Genomic DNA, 16,779 nt, shown 5'->3' on the forward strand with positions numbered 1-16,779 from the left:
TCTAGCCAATGTTAGATGTATCTTGGCTGAAAGCAGAGAGAATCAATGGAATGTGTGTATTTGACTATGCAAAGGCATTTCATGAGGTGGATCACAACAAATAGTGGATAACCTTGAGCAGAATGAGAATCCCAGAATATGTGATTGTGCTCATTGAAACCTATACTTGACCAGGAACCAGTCGTGTAAGAACAGTTAAAGTAAATACTGCATGGTTCACAATCGGTAAAGGTGTACATCAGGGATGCATCCTATCCCCATACTTTTTCAATTTATATTTGGAACAGATCATTCGGGAGGCTGGACTTTATGAGGATGAACATGGAATCAGGATTGGAGGAAGACTCTCAACTTGCACTATGCAGATGATACACTGTTGGCACCAGCAATCAAGAAATCAATCACAAAATGAAATACATTAGGAAAATCTGCAGTCAGAGACTTCTCCAGATTGCTGAAGAGCAACGATGTCAGTCTGAAGACTAAGGTGCACCTGATCTGGGCCACTGTCTTTGCAATTATTTGCTATGCATCAGAGAATTGGACAATGACTAAGGATGATAGAAGAATCAATGCCTTTGACTCATGGTGCTGGAGAAGAGTACTGAACCTGGACTGAGACCATGGACTGCCAAGAGAACAAATAGGTCTGTCCTAGAGAGGATAAAACCAAGCTGCTCCTTGGAGGCAAGGATTTTGAGGCTCCGTTTCACATACGGTGGGCATAGTGCTAAAAAGGACCAATCCTTGAAAAGGAACCTCATGCTTGGAAGGGTGGAGGGATAGTACAAGAGAGGAAGACTCTGAATGAGATGGATTGACATAGTGACTGGAGTAAAGGGAGTAGGTGTGTCAGAGATAGCGAGACTGGTTCAAGAGAGGACAGGGTTCAGAGCAATTGTAGATAGGGTTGCTATGGGTTTCAAGTGACTCGATGGCATATAACATCCTAAGGAAGACCCTCAAGGAGATGGATTGATACAGTGCCTGCAGCAATGAGCTTAAGTTTGTCAAAGATTATAAAGATGGCACAGAATAGGACAGGGTTCAGATCTGTTGTTCATAGAGTTGCCTTGAACTCAGTGGAAATGTTGTTAGATGCCACTAACAGTTTAAACTAAAAGTCCAACCACTACAGTCACCTAAGCACCTAGACTGAGACATTTTTACTATACCTTTTGGAGGTTGCAGAAGCCTGGAATTTTCAAACAGATGCTTCTTTTTGATGGGCAAGATGACTGTGTCTTTCAGATCTGTAATTACATCATCTAAACCTGCTATATCACTCCAAGTAACCTAGTAAAAGCAAGGTCAACACAAATTTTACAACTAATGTATAATCAAGTTAACAAAATAATTCCCAAAGAAAGGCAAACTATCTTAAATAAAAAAAAAAAAAGTTAGGGAGCTCCGGTGGCCTAGTGGCCTGAAGCTACACTGCAATCCCAGAAGGGCACGGTTCGAATCCACCAGATGCTCTGAAGAAGGAGGGACAATCTCCTCCTATACCAGTCAGATGCCATTTGACAGCATACACACAAAAAATAATAAAATAAAAAACTGTTATGAAATTGAAAATAAAGCCAACATTCCTTTTTATTAAAACCAAATCATGAAGCTTGGCATTAAAAAACATGCAGGGATAAAGTAAGGAGGAAATTAATTCTATCTATGACAAGGAAATACTACAAGATTGAGAACCAGTCAACCAAATAATTGCGCACTGGCTGAATTCACTAGGAATGTGTATATTTCAAATATAATTTTGTCAATCATGAGTTTTAAAGGTTTGCTTTTATATGCTGTCAAGTCGGAACCAACTCAGAGATGAACCTCCAGCAGGCTTTTCGAGGCTGTAAATCACACAGGAGGAGACTATCCATCGTTCTCCATGGAACAGCTGGTAGATTTCAATCACCTGCCTTCTAGTGAGCAGTACAACTAATGGGTAAGACAGAAATTCTCGGTTTACACACATTCATTAAAATGGATTTCTAAATTTCAGTCAAAAGTATGATAAAGTCTTCAAAAATATTAAACAAAGGATATATACATGTTTAAAATAGGAACATATTATACTTTTTGTTGTTCTGAAACACAGAAACTTTTCTGTGTCAACTTAAATTTTTTTCTTTAAATAAATCTAATGAAAGGAAACTTTAAAAAGATGATTAAAAGAGACAATGTAAATAAGCAGCCAAATCTGAAAGGGAAACACTACCGCCTCCCCCCCCAAAAAACCCCCCATCCTATAATCTTACTATCATTGCAGCTGTCACCAAAAACTGAATGTTCTCAGGACAGTCTTACTCAGAAATGAATGTATGTAAGGACCTGAAATTTAATATCCAATTTCAAATGGAAATTTAATTCTAATATGTATTAATGTGCATGCCTGTGGGAACACAGATACTAGGAGACACCATACATTTTTGTGTTCTATATACAGAACCAGGTTATATTTTCATCTACTTGTCTATGTCAATATATTACTACATAAAGGGAATATAATCTAGCACATTTACTTGTATCTGTTGTTAAAAGTTACAAAAGATCTCAGTTTACAATTTATGTGAATCTAATCCACCCTTAATGAAACGTGTTATTATATAATACTTGGATTACAAATAAGTCAGCTGAGATTCAAAGAGGAATTCATTCGCCAAGATTATCAGAAAAACTAGCATTTGGAATCCTGTGCTGTCTGCCACACCAGATCATGGAAATCTTGATTTAAATTTCATAAATCACATATCCATGTGACAAAGCAGTCTATGCCACAAAAGCAAACAAATTTTATTAAGTTTGTATACAGAGAAAGAGTAACAATGCCATTTTTATATAAAGATCAACTTTTAGATATTAGGATATCCAACACAAATATCTAACTTCCTTTAAAACTCCAACAAGATTGGTTCCGGGCTGGTGACTGGGAACTTGGGATTTTTACCATTCTCTGATCTCATTATGCTTAAACTATACAAATAATGTTAATGCTTATCAACTGTTTTTCTTCTGAAAGACTAGATTTTTGCACAGGCTTACCAGACACCCTTATGTGACCAGAACCAGTAAAAACCTTGGGCTTCTGAGCTTCACTAGTAAACAATATTTCAAAATTATTACAATTTATTGCTAGTGCATTTTATGTGACTGAACAGGGAGAATGCTTTTGAAAGATTGTTTCAGAATTCCTCTGGACTCCGTGTTTCTCTCTGTAAATTTTATTTATCCTTTCACTTCAAAAAAGTATACCCATGAGTGTAGGCTGAGTCCTGTGAATCCTTCTGGTTAATCAGTGAACCCAGGCTTGGTCGTAAGGATTTTGAACACAAAATACCAGACAAAAAGAATTCTTTTAAGATTAATGATACATACATGCATATTAAGAGGGTCTACTAGATGGGCAGCAATACTCATTTCATATTCTGAGAGTTTCACATTTTTCACACCAATTTGCTTCATTAGTTTTTCTGCCTAGTGGAGGGAAAAAAACAACAAATGGATCTTTTACTTTGGTATTTAGATACATGCATGTCAAAATAGTTATCTGAATTCTATTAAGCAAAGAAGTCATACAACAATTTTTCCAGGTCTCACCAGATGCTCTGCTGGAGGAGGGGCAATCTCTTTCTGTACTAGTCAGATCTGATTTGACAGTACACACACACACACACACACACACCCAAAAAAAAATAAAATATTAAAAAAAATTTTTTTTCAGGACTATTCTAGGCCCCTTGGTTCTATCTTCCCCACTATGATTCTGCAGAAATAGCAAAGACTTGAGGATTTAACTCTGCTGAAGCTAGAACCATTTAAACCAGCTCTCTGGAAATGAGACTATAGGACCCATGATTGCAGAGTTACATACAGGGTGTCTGACAACCATTGCTCCAGTGAAACGCCAGTGAACAACCTGATTTCATTACCAGTAAGATTATCATGGTAGATGAAATCAAGATGTAAGTCTGAGGAGCTAAGGATGTCAAGAAATGTATTATTGCCGTTTTCTCCCTTGTATTAACAGAGTATTCAAACAGGTACTCAATTTCTTTCAAATTACCTATGTATACTTTAGTATTCATCCATGCTAATATGAAATACTAAGATACTATTCTTTTAATGTCTGTATTACAGTTAATGCTTGAAGCTAAGCAATTAGAGATAGTAAAAATCCTTTTTAATTAGAAATACACATAAGATATACTAATCACAGCTTATATCTATGAGCTCTAGCAATGCAACAAACTTTGCAATTGAAATAAAATCCAAGTCTGCTAAAATTGGCAAATAATCAACATATATTCAAATTTCCATTAAATAAACAGTTTCAAAATGAAAATATTCTATTAAATCACATTTAACTAGCATTTCAAGATCCTGAATTTTACAATTATATTAAGATCTTGCTTGCTATCAGGGAAATGACTACTTTGGGGGCGGGTAGAGAGGAAGAGATAGAAAACAACTAGCATCACACAACCTTCTAGTTACAGGTCGATTAGGAAGCTAGGATCAACGTGTTGATCATAGGGACATATCCCAGTTACATCTTTTTTCAAGTGAGCCACATTGTTCTTCCCATTTACTCAGTCCTTTACAAAATTATTCAGCCAATGACTAACGTAGCCCTTCCTAGGGTCCTTTAAGACAGGACTTGCCCATAACAGAGAAGAAAAAATGGTTTCAACTCACAGTGACCTTACAAATAACAAAATTAAACACTGCCTAGTCTTGTGAAAATTTCCCAACTAAGTTATGTCTGAATTTATTGCTGCTTTGACTGTCCTTGTCTAGTTACCTTTTCCTCCCGACGCTCTACCAAGCATCATGGCTTTCTCCAAAAATTGGTCCCTCTTAGTAACATGCCCAAAGTACATCAGACAAAGTCTCACTAATTTACTGCTAAGAAGCATTCTTGAAGACAGTTTGTTCTTCTGACAGTTCATATTTCATATTCTTCACCAAATTATTAGGCCCCAAATCTGAACAGAGCAGAGTTGGGAAACCCTCCAGGAACTCATGGCCTTCCAAGGTTTACTGTACGCCAAATTAACTCTCAGCCTTAAATATTAGCTTTTATTTACATTTGAGATTTCTGAAACAAAAATTTAACTATATTGTTCAGTTTATATAGTTTATAGAAAATGCTGTGTGATCAAATATAACTATCAGATCTGCTTTAGAGGCAGTGCTCTTTAGCAAGCTGTCTTACTAGGAGTCACTGAGTCGGCTCTAACTCATACTGAGCCTGTGGACAATAGAACGGAACCCTGGCCAATGATATGCTGTTTATTAGCTGCATTAATATTATAGTATTCACAAGAGAAAAGGAATTAATGTTTACTGTAAAGCATCCTTAACAAGACTGGCACTACACTGGATACTCTGCATTCTATCCTTAAACTCAATCTTTATTACCACCTTCATTTTCCAAATGAGGAATCCAAGAATTAAAAGAACTGCTACTATTAAAACAGCTACGAAGTGGAATTACTAGAGCTGAAACTATTAATTTGTCTGTTAGAATTTCTCTCTTGGGAAAGCAGAACATGGTTAACAAATTCATTCAAAGAAAATACCACATGCCACAACTGGTCCCACATGGTGTCTCAGGATATCCTATTGTTCTAGCTTTGACACATTTAAGTGAGGCCCTATGTTCTAAAATGTTTCAAACCAGCAAAAAGAAAACGATGTTTAATAATGGTTTGTCTTCATGTTTTGCTTTATTGTTTACAGCTTAAGGACAATTAGGTTTCCTCATCACCAGAATTCGTTTGGTTTTGGGCACCAGTTGCTCCAAGTGTTAAATAGTCTTTGTGGAGGAAAATGGTAGACAGAAGTAGAGTGGGAAAATTAGTTACTGGATAGATTTTTTTTTAACTGTCTCATACTCTTTCATGCTATGTCTTTTTCCACATTAAGCATTATTTTTGAAAACAGTTAAGAAGTGCATCTAAAGAGTCCACAATTAAGGTTGCATAGTGGAGTGTACTTGGGGCGGTGGAAGGGGTGTGGGGGGATTGTATACGAAAGAAAGAATTTTTCTTTTAATTTCAAAGAGAGGAGTGAACTAGGGTAGGGGGGGTGTTTGGGCAGGGTGAAAAGTGCAACAATGATTAAATGGAAATCCAAAATCTCTGTAATTACTCATTAAAATAAAATCTAAAAAAAAAGGAAGTGCATCTAGATTTGGTGAAACTCGTGAATTCTGACTATTTTTGCATGCAGTGTAGAAGGAGTTGTTGTTGTTATTACGTGCCATCAAGTATTTGCAACTCATAGCGATCCTATGTACAAGAGTCCTAAATGCCTTTCTATCCTGTGCCAACCTCGCTGTCTAAAACACATTCATTCCTACCACTCCACTCAGAATTGATCCATCTCATCGAGGGTCTTCCTCTCCTGCACCGTCCCTCCACTCTCCCAAACATGATGTCCCTCTCCAAGGACCAGTCCCTCTTTGCAACATGCCCAAAGTATGTCAGACGAAGCTTCAGAATCCTTGACTCCAGGGAACATGCTGGCTTCACCCTCTCCAGGAAAAACCTGTTTGTTCTCCTAGCAGTCCATGGTATATTCAAAACTCTTCTCCAGCACAACTCAAAGGCATCAATTCTCTATCATCCCTATTCACTGTCCAACTCTCTGATGCATAGCATGTAACTGCAAAGACTATAGCCTGGATCAGGCGCACCTTAGTCTCCAGCCTGACGTCGTTGCACTTCAGTACTCTTGAGAGGTCCCTCATAGCTGACTTTCCCAATGCAATTCGACTCCTGATTTCCTGGCTGCTGTTACTAAGAGTGTTGACTGGGGAACCAAGTAAACTAAAGCTGTTAACAATCTCAATCTCTTCACCATCCATACTGATGCTGCCAATTGGCCCGGTGGTGAGAATCTTTTTTTTCTTGATAGTAAGCTTCAATTCATATTGAAGACCGCAGTCCTTGACCTTCTGCAACAAGCGCTTCAGGTCCTCCTCAGTTTCAGTGAGCAGGGTTGTGTCATCTGCATAATGCAGGCTGTTGAAGATTCTTCCACCAATCCTGATGCCACATTCCTCCTCATACAGCCCAGCATCTCAGATGATGTATTCTGCATACAGATTGAAAAGGTATGGAGACAAAACACATCCCTTTCTTGGATGGACCCCTTTCTTGATTTTGAACCACCCAGTGTCTCCCTGCTCTGTTCTGATGACTGCCTCCTGGTCCAAGAATAGGTTTTACATTAGCACAATCAAATGTTCTGGGATTCCCATTCTTCTCAGGGTCAGCCATAGCTTGTTGTGATCCACACAGTCAAAAGCCTTTGCAGAGTCAATGAAGCACAGACAGACATTCTTCTGGTATTCTCTGCTTTCTGCCAAAATCCATCTTACATTAGATATAATATCCCTAGTACCACGACCTCTTCTAAATCCAGCCTGCTCATCTGGCAGTTCTCTGTTGACTTACTGTTCCAAACATTTTTGGATAATTTGCAGCAGAATCTTGCTTGCATGTGATATCAATGATATTGTTCGATAATTTCCACACTCTATTGGGTCACCTTTCTTAGGAATGGGAACAAATATCGATCTCTTCCAGTTGGCCAGCTGGCTGTCCCCCAGATTTCCTGGCACAACTTAGTGAGGACATTCAGGGCAGTGTCTTTTTGTTGAAACAAATCAATTGGTATGCAGTCAACTCCTGGAGCCTTGATTTTTGCTAATTCCTTCATAGCAACTTGAACTTCCTCCTTCATCACCATAGGTTCTTGCTCATATGTTATTTCATGAAATTCCTCTGTGTCAGCCAATTCCTTCTGATACAGTGACTCTGTGTACTCCTTCCATCTTCTTTTTATACATCCTGGATCATTCAACATTCTACCCAAACTATCTTTAAGTATTGCCACCCGTAAGTTAGGGGAAAGGGGCTCAGAAAAGACAATTCTCATTTCAAAAGCCATGCTTTTGGATACATAATTTTACATAGTTAGGTATCAATAAGGTAAAGGGAGAGGAGAGGGAAGAGATGAACTAATTAAACTCAGTAAGAAATAAGGATAGCCCCTTATTCTTTCACAGCAGATCCTTAAACACCACAATGGGGGACCTTGTCTCCTGAGTAGGTGAAAAGTAAGTATGAACTTTGTATGCTCAAATGTTACAAGTGACACTTTAAAAGCTTTGTGATAGAAGGACAAATACTGCACAAGACCGCTGATGTTACAATAGGAGAATAACTGAGCAAGATAAACAGTCAAAGGAGGGGGATGGAAATGGGAGAAGTGGGGTGAACACTGGGATACTAAAGGTTGGTGGGCAGTGGGGAGGAGTGAGTAGGGAGAATTCAGGGGGGACTTGGGAGGACAGGATGGTAACAGACATGGATAGGTGACAATTATCTACATGAAGTACAGTGTGTATGAAGGACTGGGTGGGGCACAATGCCAACAGAAGCAGAAGTCAAGAAATCAAAGACGTACTGCAATGAGCAAATCTGCTGGCAAGGAGCTCTAGTGCTAAACAACAAGTATGTCAGTTTAAAAACTAACAGGAGTTTAGTTTAAAAACTAACAGGAGTTTAAAAACTAGGATGTGCCTGACTCAATCCATGTTTTTTTCAATTGCTCCAGTTATGTGAAAGTTGGACAATGAATAAGGAAGCCCAAAGAAGAATCGATGCCTCTGAATTATGGTGGTGGCAAAGAGTACTGAACGTTATCATGGAGTGCTGAAAGAGCAAACAAATCTGTCTTAGAGGAAGTACAACCAGGGTGCTCCTTAAAGGCAAGAATGGGGAAACTTCACCTCACATACTTTGGACACACTGTCACGAGGGGTAAGTCTTGAAAATTAAGGAGCCTTAGTAGTAAGTCCTCCATGTCTAAAAGACAAGTTGGTGGCTTGAACCCAACCAACAGTCACAGAAGAAAGACCTGGTCTATCAAAGTTATCTGTTCTGTAACAACTAAAGCCCATGAAACCTTATGGGTTTCTATCTCATGTGGTACTCATGTGTCCAAAGCCAAGTCAACAGCATCTAACAACATGCTGAAAGCTAATGGGTAAGACAGCTTTGTATTTACAGCTTATTTTATTTTGCTCTCTTTATCTCAATGTTGTTTACTTTGGCTTCTTAGTCTTTTGATGATTTAATGCCAGCAATGCAGCTTACAATGGCTTCCTGAAGTTGGCAAACAGTCACAACATCACATGACATGTTAAAGCCACCAAGTCAGAACCAGCTCCTAGTTGACCCAATCTTGGTCAGCTGCATGGAAAAAGATTACCCATCTTTCTTCCTCAGAGTCACTATCTGATCCATCAAGAGACTCATCCTTTGGGTTAGCAGTCCAATTCCTAATGGACGAAGTAGGCACCAGAGAGCTCCCTTAACAAGTGTTTGTCCCTCTAAACAGCCCTTGTCATTCTGTGATAGCTGTTCTTAAAAATAACTGGCAGTTGAGAGCTCATGTTGACAGTGTCTCATTTTTTAAAGTATCTTTTATCTATTCTCACAAGTAGCTTATTAAAATCATGAAAACTACAATGTAACTAACTATAGGACTGAAAAATAGAAAATCATAATATGAAAGTCATATTATGACATAGCAAAATCCTGCTGAAGATTATCCAGAAAGGACTTGAATAGTACTTTGACAGAGAACTACCAGAAATACAGGCCGGGTTTAGAAGAGGTCGTGGCCCTAGAGACATTACTGTCAATGTCAGATGGATCTTGGCAGAAAGCAGAGTACCAGAAGAATGTCTATCTGTGTTTCATTGTGCAAAGGCATTTGACTGTGTGGATCACAATAAATTGTGGCTAACCTTGAGGGAAATGGAAATCTCAGAACACTTGAAGTGCTTATACAAAACATATACTAGAACCAAGAAGCAGTCCTCAGAACAGAGCAAGGAAACACTGCATGGTTCAAAATCACGAAAGTTGTGAGTCAGGGATACATCCTGTTCCCATGTCTTTTCAATCTGTATGTAGAACAGATCATTTGGAAAGCAGGGCTTTATGAGGAGTGTGGCATCAAGATTAGAGAAAGACTCATCAGTAACCTATAATATGCAGGGGACACAACCTTGCTTGCTGAAACTTGCTTGCTGAAGAAGACCTGAAGCACTTGCTGCAAAATGTCAAGGTCTGTAGTCTTCAATATGGATTGAAGCTCAATACCAAGAAGACAAAGATTCTCACCACTGGGCCAATTGGCAACACCATATTAGATAGAGAAGAAATTGAGGTTGTTAGCAATTATAGCTTGCTCGGATCCACAATCAACACTTTTAAATCAAGACGAATTGTATTGGGAAAATCTGTCATGGACCTCTCCAGAGTGCTAAGGAGCAACGATGTTAGTCTAGATATAAAGGTGCGCCTAATCTTGGCCATGGTCTTCTCAATTACTTGTTACACTTCAGACAATTGGACAATGACTAAGGATGACAGAAGAAGAATACATGCCTTTGAGTTGTGGAGCTGGAGAAGTGTCTTGAACATACCGTGGATGCCAAGAAAACAATTAGGTCTGTCTTAGAGAGGGAGAAACCAAGTTTCTCCTTGGAGGCTAGGATTTTGAAGCTCCATCTCACTTACTTTACTTTGGGCATGTGGCTAGGAGAGATCAGTCCTTGGAAAACATAATGTTCAGAAGGGTAGAGAGACAACACATGAGAGGGAGAACCCAGAGGAGATGGATTTATACAGTAACTGGGGTGATGGGGGTTGGTATGTCAGAATTAGTGAGACTGGCTCAGGACAGGGAAGGGTTTAGAGCTGCTGTACAAAGGGAAGCTATACATCCTAGGCGACTCAACAGCATGTAACAACAAAATACTATTACATGTTTGGAAGCAGGAGTGGCATCCATTTCCTAAATAACATGCCTCTGGACACTCTATGAACTCTGATAAATGTCAATAGTTGTAGAGGGGCTTCAGGCCTTTTGTTCATAGGGTTGCTTTAAGTCGTGCTCAACCTGAAGGCAATTTTCAATAACAGTTCTACTGACTTTTTCCTGACCTTCAACTACTAAATCACAATCTGAGAAAAATCATACTAAATATTGTAATTAAACAGTACATATAATGCGGTCATTAAAATGCCCAGAAAAGATCAAGTGTTAAGTTATTCGTCTGACATGAAAAGGCTCTTAACCTGTTTATGAAGAGTCCGACAGGTGTGACACACATTTTGGACCTCTCCTGTGCTTGGGGATGTGAGTGTCCCACTTAGAATACCTTGCTGGCATCTGGCAAGGACGTGTGAAAGTGTTTAAAACTGAAGAAATACTCAGTGGTACCAAATCAGAAAATATATATATATATATATATATATATATATATATATATATATATATATATATATATATATAGTATCTAATGAGAGAGCACATCCTAGAGGTGTGAATGTGTGAAATTCTGTTAGGCTTTTGCACTACAAGGTGAGGCTTATAAGTATGCTTACAATTTCCTGTGTGTCACTTGGAAGGTGTGGTTTTGGTGACGATGTTGATTTTCAAGTACAATACTGTACATCTTCATGCAAACCAAGCAAGCCTTCTAGGTTTGTGAGCATGCTTCTCTGCTCAGGTGTTTAGCTTTTGGTAGATACTATGCTAATTTTTATTTACAGTAACTAACTACTTGAGCAGTTGTGACCAGCTTTCTTTCTGGCTCTTCATTAAGCTAACTGTTGTTGTTGTTATGTGCCATCGAATGGCTTGCAACTCACAGTGACCCTATGTACAACAGCCCTAAACCCTGCTCTATCCTGAGCCAATCTCACTGCCTCTGATACACCCATCTGATTATCCCAGTCACTGAATCAATCCACCTCATAGAGGGTCTTCCCCTTCTGTGCCGTCCCTCTCCCTCCACCCTCTCAAGCATGATGTCCCTCTCCAACGACCTCTCCTTCCTTACAACATGTCCAAAATATGTCAGATGAAGCCTCAGAATCCTTGCCTCTAAGGAGCAGCCTGGTTTAACCCTCTCCAGGATAAATCTGTTTGTTTTCTTGGCAGTCCACGGTACATTCAATACTCTTCTCAAGCACCACAGCTTAAAGGCATCAATTCTCCTTCTATCCTCCTTAGTCATTGTCTAACTCTCTGTAGACCAGCTAACTGTAGGCCAGGAAATATTAAAAACAAGAAAAACCTACACACCTCTTTCTTGTAAAGAATAAGCCAGGACTTAAGTGGTGTGTCAAATAGGTATGGCTATGAGAAGGATCTAGAAGGCAATACACTGAATGCAGCACCAAGAAAGAAACTTGCACAACTACATGCAGCCAGTGCAGGCCTCTTATGTTCTACTCCATACTTCCAAAAGTTTCTCACAGTAAAATTAATTTGGCAAGAACAAACCATTCTTCTCATGCCTTATCCCACTTCTCCTACCTCCAGAGCCCAAGGGGACATATGTCTCTCACATACTATCTAATAAAATTTTAACATGACCCAATTATTCTGCATATACTCTATTACTAAAAAATATTCCATGAAATGCAACATAAAATAATGTGATGAGTTAAAGAGTACATCGAAAATCACTGGTTGACTCCATTTCAATTAACTCAGGCTACTCTTTCATCAAAGACTTAACAAAACTCTTCTTAGTCCTTTCAGTCTTCTACTTTCCCCAAAAAGGAGCAAAGTAGCAGCATGCCAGAAAATCACTGTCCCTATGTAACACCCAGACAACATCTCCTCTCTCAATACAGTACCAATTACATATCACACCTTTCTCAAGGCTGAAAAGGTTTCTGGCTTCAAGATAGATACGTACAAATATCCTGTTTAATCCAATATAAGGGTACTTCCACATTTGAATGAAACTGCCCTGTCTTTAAACTCATAAGGGTCACAATGTTCTATTTTGAGTATCTTCAAAATGTTGTATTTCTAAGCTCTTAAATTCTATATTCTTCCTTTCTGACCTGTTATGTCTTTCTTCTGTCACACTCTAGTTCCTTTTTATTCTCAAATTCAATTGTCCTCTTAACTTCCTAAAGGATTGGGTCAGTAATGCCCTCCACAGAATCTTTTCTCCAAGAAGCCTTTTCTTGTTATGCCAGTCAGGTCTATTACCAATGCTGATTCAATGCCACCATTCACTTTATCTGCCACCAACCTACTGAAAAATTAATTAAAAAAGTATTGAGTATACAATAAATGCATGCCTTGTGACCTACAGCTTCACAGGCCAGAATGAAATGTCATTAAACACCCATTACCGAATTACTTCAGCAGGGCCCTAAACTCGCTCACATCCATGCACAGTTAGTCACAATCCTCATGTATTGAGAATATAACAACTCCATCTTGAAATGTCCCCGTAACTACCAATGCCAATTTGTCCTGATTGTTCTGGGGTTTATTCATCAACACTTACACTCTCTCTGCTCTTTCTTCTCTACTAGCTTTCTCCTCCAGAAAACATGTAGTTTCCAAAAGTTTAAGGATGACAAGTTATTCACATATTAATTACATAATATCTGGTTTTCTGAATGTTTTCTACACATATGTTCCAGTAGTTTTTAGAAACTATTAGAGGACCAGCTTGAGAGTTCCCTTCTATGAAGATGGTGCCAAACGTGAAAAAGGAAGCTCCTGTTGCTCTCAAAACAGAAGCCAAAGCAAAAGCATTAAAGGCCAAGAAGGCAGTCCTGAAGGGCATCCACAGCCACACACGCAAAAAAGAGATCTGCGCGTCACCCACCTTCTGGCAGCCTAAGACGCTGAGACTCCGAATGTAGCTCAAATACTCCTGGAAGAGCGAACCCAGTAGAAACAAGCTTGACCACTATGCCATCAAGTTTCCCCTGACCCCTGAGTCAGCCATGAAGAAGACAGAAGATAACACAAATGTTCATTGTGGATGTCAAGACCAACAAGCACCAAATCAAACAAGCTATCGAAGCTTTATGATACTGATGTAGTCAAGGTCAACACCTTGATCAGGCCTGATGGAGAAGAAGGGCTATGTTTGACTTGCTTCTAACTATGATGCTTTGGATGTTGCCAACAAAATTGGGATCATCTAAACTCAGTCCATCTGGCTAATTCTAAAAACAAATTTTACCATATTTAAAAAAAAAGGAGGCAAAATCTTCTGTTTAAAAGACAAACGTGCTTGATGAAAAAACAAAAAATATACCTAATACGAGTAATGAATCACATTTTCTTTAACTTTTTAATTAGATTTTAGTTTAGAAGCCTTGTCCAACATTGACAATCTTTCTATTTTATCTACATGTCAAATGTCATAGAATAAAACACGGATAATTAATGAGGAAAGAGCTTTTTTGTTTACCATGCTGAAAATCATACCTAGATGCTAATAAAAATATTCTAATGAGGATAGTAAAAAAAAAAAATTCTCCTTTATAATTTTATTTTTGTTATTAGTGTTTATAATAGCTAACTTGATAAATATTTTTAGGAATAAAATTAAACATAATGTACAAGCAGATATGTGAGTCTTACAGGAACTATTCATCTATAAATTTGCTAGTCAAAAGAAAAAAGCATCTTCAAACATTCCAATCATTTGTATCTAATCAAATTCTCTTCATATATGCTAATGGCTTATCTTTTTGTATATTTCTTAAACTTTTGAAATAAAATACAGTCTAAAAGTTTTTAATAATGACTGTGGTATAATTACCCTTTTGTCTCCCTGGATTTTATAGTTAGTGAAAATACTTTTCTGTAACAATATGTATTTGACATAGTTCTGTCATTTGATTTATAAATGTGTCTGTATTGTGATTTAATGACCCTTACTGTCCTTATTAAATGAAATAGATATGTGAAAAAAATATATATTTCAAGAATAGGCATTAAGGCATCCCTATTGACTCTTTACCAGCTGAAATCAGATAGGCATCTATTGCGCTGATACCCCAGTTTAGTTATAAACAGTTTAATTAACCTATCCTCAAAGTTAACATCTGTTACAATGGCTTGATTCTGGAGAAAGGCCCAAAAAACACTTATATTTTGTACTAACTACTTGAATATCTGTCGAGAGTTGCTTCCCTGAAATGGGTGTCGGAAGCCTCCTAGCATTTTTGCCTTGCTTCATGTGTGTTTTAAGGTGAAGCAGTGTCTGCACACTGCCGTCCCTCACTGTCCGGCCACAGTGAAGTTCCCTCTGTTCAACCCTCGCCCTAGCCGGCATGGCACTGCACCCTGGATCAGGCTTTGCCTCCTGGAACTCAGAGTGGTACAGGAGCACTGCTTGCTTCATTTCTGGAGGTCAGCCAGTAGCTGGGGCTAGCCTGTCTCTACATACCAGCAGTTTAATGAAAGTATACTTCCTGAGTCACTGGTCAACAAACACAATCTTTGTATACCTAGGCTAGTAATAATGAAAATTCTCAGCTTTATATTTAAACTTTGAGACTGTTATTAACACATTTCATAGAAATGAATGAGTACTGTTGAGTGTGGTTCAGAAGATGTTTAAGCGGTCAACATTTTAATAAATACTTGTATTTCATTTTTAAAAAAATGTCATCCTTGAATGTAATAAATGTTCAATAGAAAAAAAACCCCACAACATTTCAATCATACCTGTTTTTGAGCTTCTACTTTCTGCTTTCTGGTTGGATCAATTGCATCTACCATCCATTTGATAGTAAAGTAAGTTACTGCCCCAAATATTGTCAAACGGAAAATTAAACCAACAACTTCATTCCTACTCAGGGGTCGAGAAAAGGCTTCAGCATGCACCATCTTGGTTGTTAACCTTAAAAAAAAAAAAAAAACAAAAACCAACAAGGCAAAAATATTACTAAGTTATTACTATTCTCTAAAACTAGGAACCTGGTAAATACACTAAGCAAGAAAAACTCTCAGCAAATTCAAAATTACTCCCTACTATGAGGTTTGATTGCAACTCATCAAACATTACCTACTGCCACTGCGTCAGTTCCAACTTACCGTAACCCCCCCCCCCTCAGGTTTCCAAGGCTGTAAATATTCACCGAGGGGAACGCCCATCTTTCTCCATGGAGCAGCTGGTAGATTAGAACTGCTGATCTTTCAGGTGGCAGCTGGACGTACCACACACTACACTACTAGAAATCCCTCATTCAACATTAACCTACCTTAATAGGTTTCATTTTAGTAAGAAATGTGGCTCTTAAACATAAGTAAACACATTTAAAGCAGTCCATGGAACACTTAAAGGGCAGATTTGAGGATGAGGTTTACCCATTAAAATTTTTCATTAACTTCCCTGATAGCTCACATAATAGAAAAGCACTCTTAAACTTTAAAAACTCAAGCAATACTTTAATATGTTTACTCTTTAAGGTAGCTTTTAAATGTTTCAGAAAGTTTAGGGGGGAAAACCCAGTTATAACATAAATCCTACCCAAGAAAGGCAGCCCACCAATGAAATACTTTACAAAAGTGATGGCGAGAACGTCTTCTACTATGGGCACCATATGACAGGGAATTTTTGACAGTGAAAATAAAAGGCAAACTACAAACTTACTTATTCTTTGAAAAATCTTCAAGATCTCAATTTTAACGTCATTTTCACAATTAGTATGATATTCAATTTTTCCAGTTGCTTTCCAGCAATTAAGCTAAACATGAAGCTATAAGTTTTCAAAGTTTTTGAGAATTTTGGGACAATGGAACACTTATCCAGACAAAGGAAAAAGACGTACCTTTAAACATATCCCTGAGGAGCTACATCAATCACAGTTTAGGTTTTCAAGAAGCATGCACTCCACCTGCTAATGGCTA

General features: G+C 38.2%; 1 protein-coding gene across 2 annotated transcripts in view; it reads right to left on the bottom strand.

Moving 5' to 3' along the window:
- ATAD1 (ATPase family, AAA domain containing 1) overlaps positions 1-15,762 on the bottom strand; it is a 34,789-nt gene extending 19,027 nt beyond the window's left edge. Inside the window, exons 1-3 of one of the 2 annotated variants that reach the window (XM_006880316.1) lie at positions 15,595-15,762; positions 3,379-3,477; positions 1,176-1,296 (exon numbers count right to left, since the gene is read on the bottom strand). In XM_006880316.1, coding sequence (XP_006880378.1) covers positions 1,176-1,296; positions 3,379-3,477; positions 15,595-15,756 — 382 coding nt within the window. In that variant the 5' untranslated portion in view covers positions 15,757-15,762. Of the gene's footprint in view, positions 1-1,175; positions 1,297-3,378; positions 3,478-15,594 lie in introns of those variants that run through there. The other variant, XM_006880315.1, reaches the window with a different exon arrangement.
- Between the last annotated feature and the right edge of the window lie 1,017 nt (positions 15,763-16,779).

The sequence above is a fragment of the Elephantulus edwardii genome, unplaced genomic scaffold, assembly GCF_000299155.1.
Source record: "Elephantulus edwardii isolate Elephantulus edwardi_28Jun2011 unplaced genomic scaffold, EleEdw1.0 scaffold00007, whole genome shotgun sequence".
Taxonomy (NCBI): domain Eukaryota; kingdom Metazoa; phylum Chordata; class Mammalia; order Macroscelidea; family Macroscelididae; genus Elephantulus; species Elephantulus edwardii.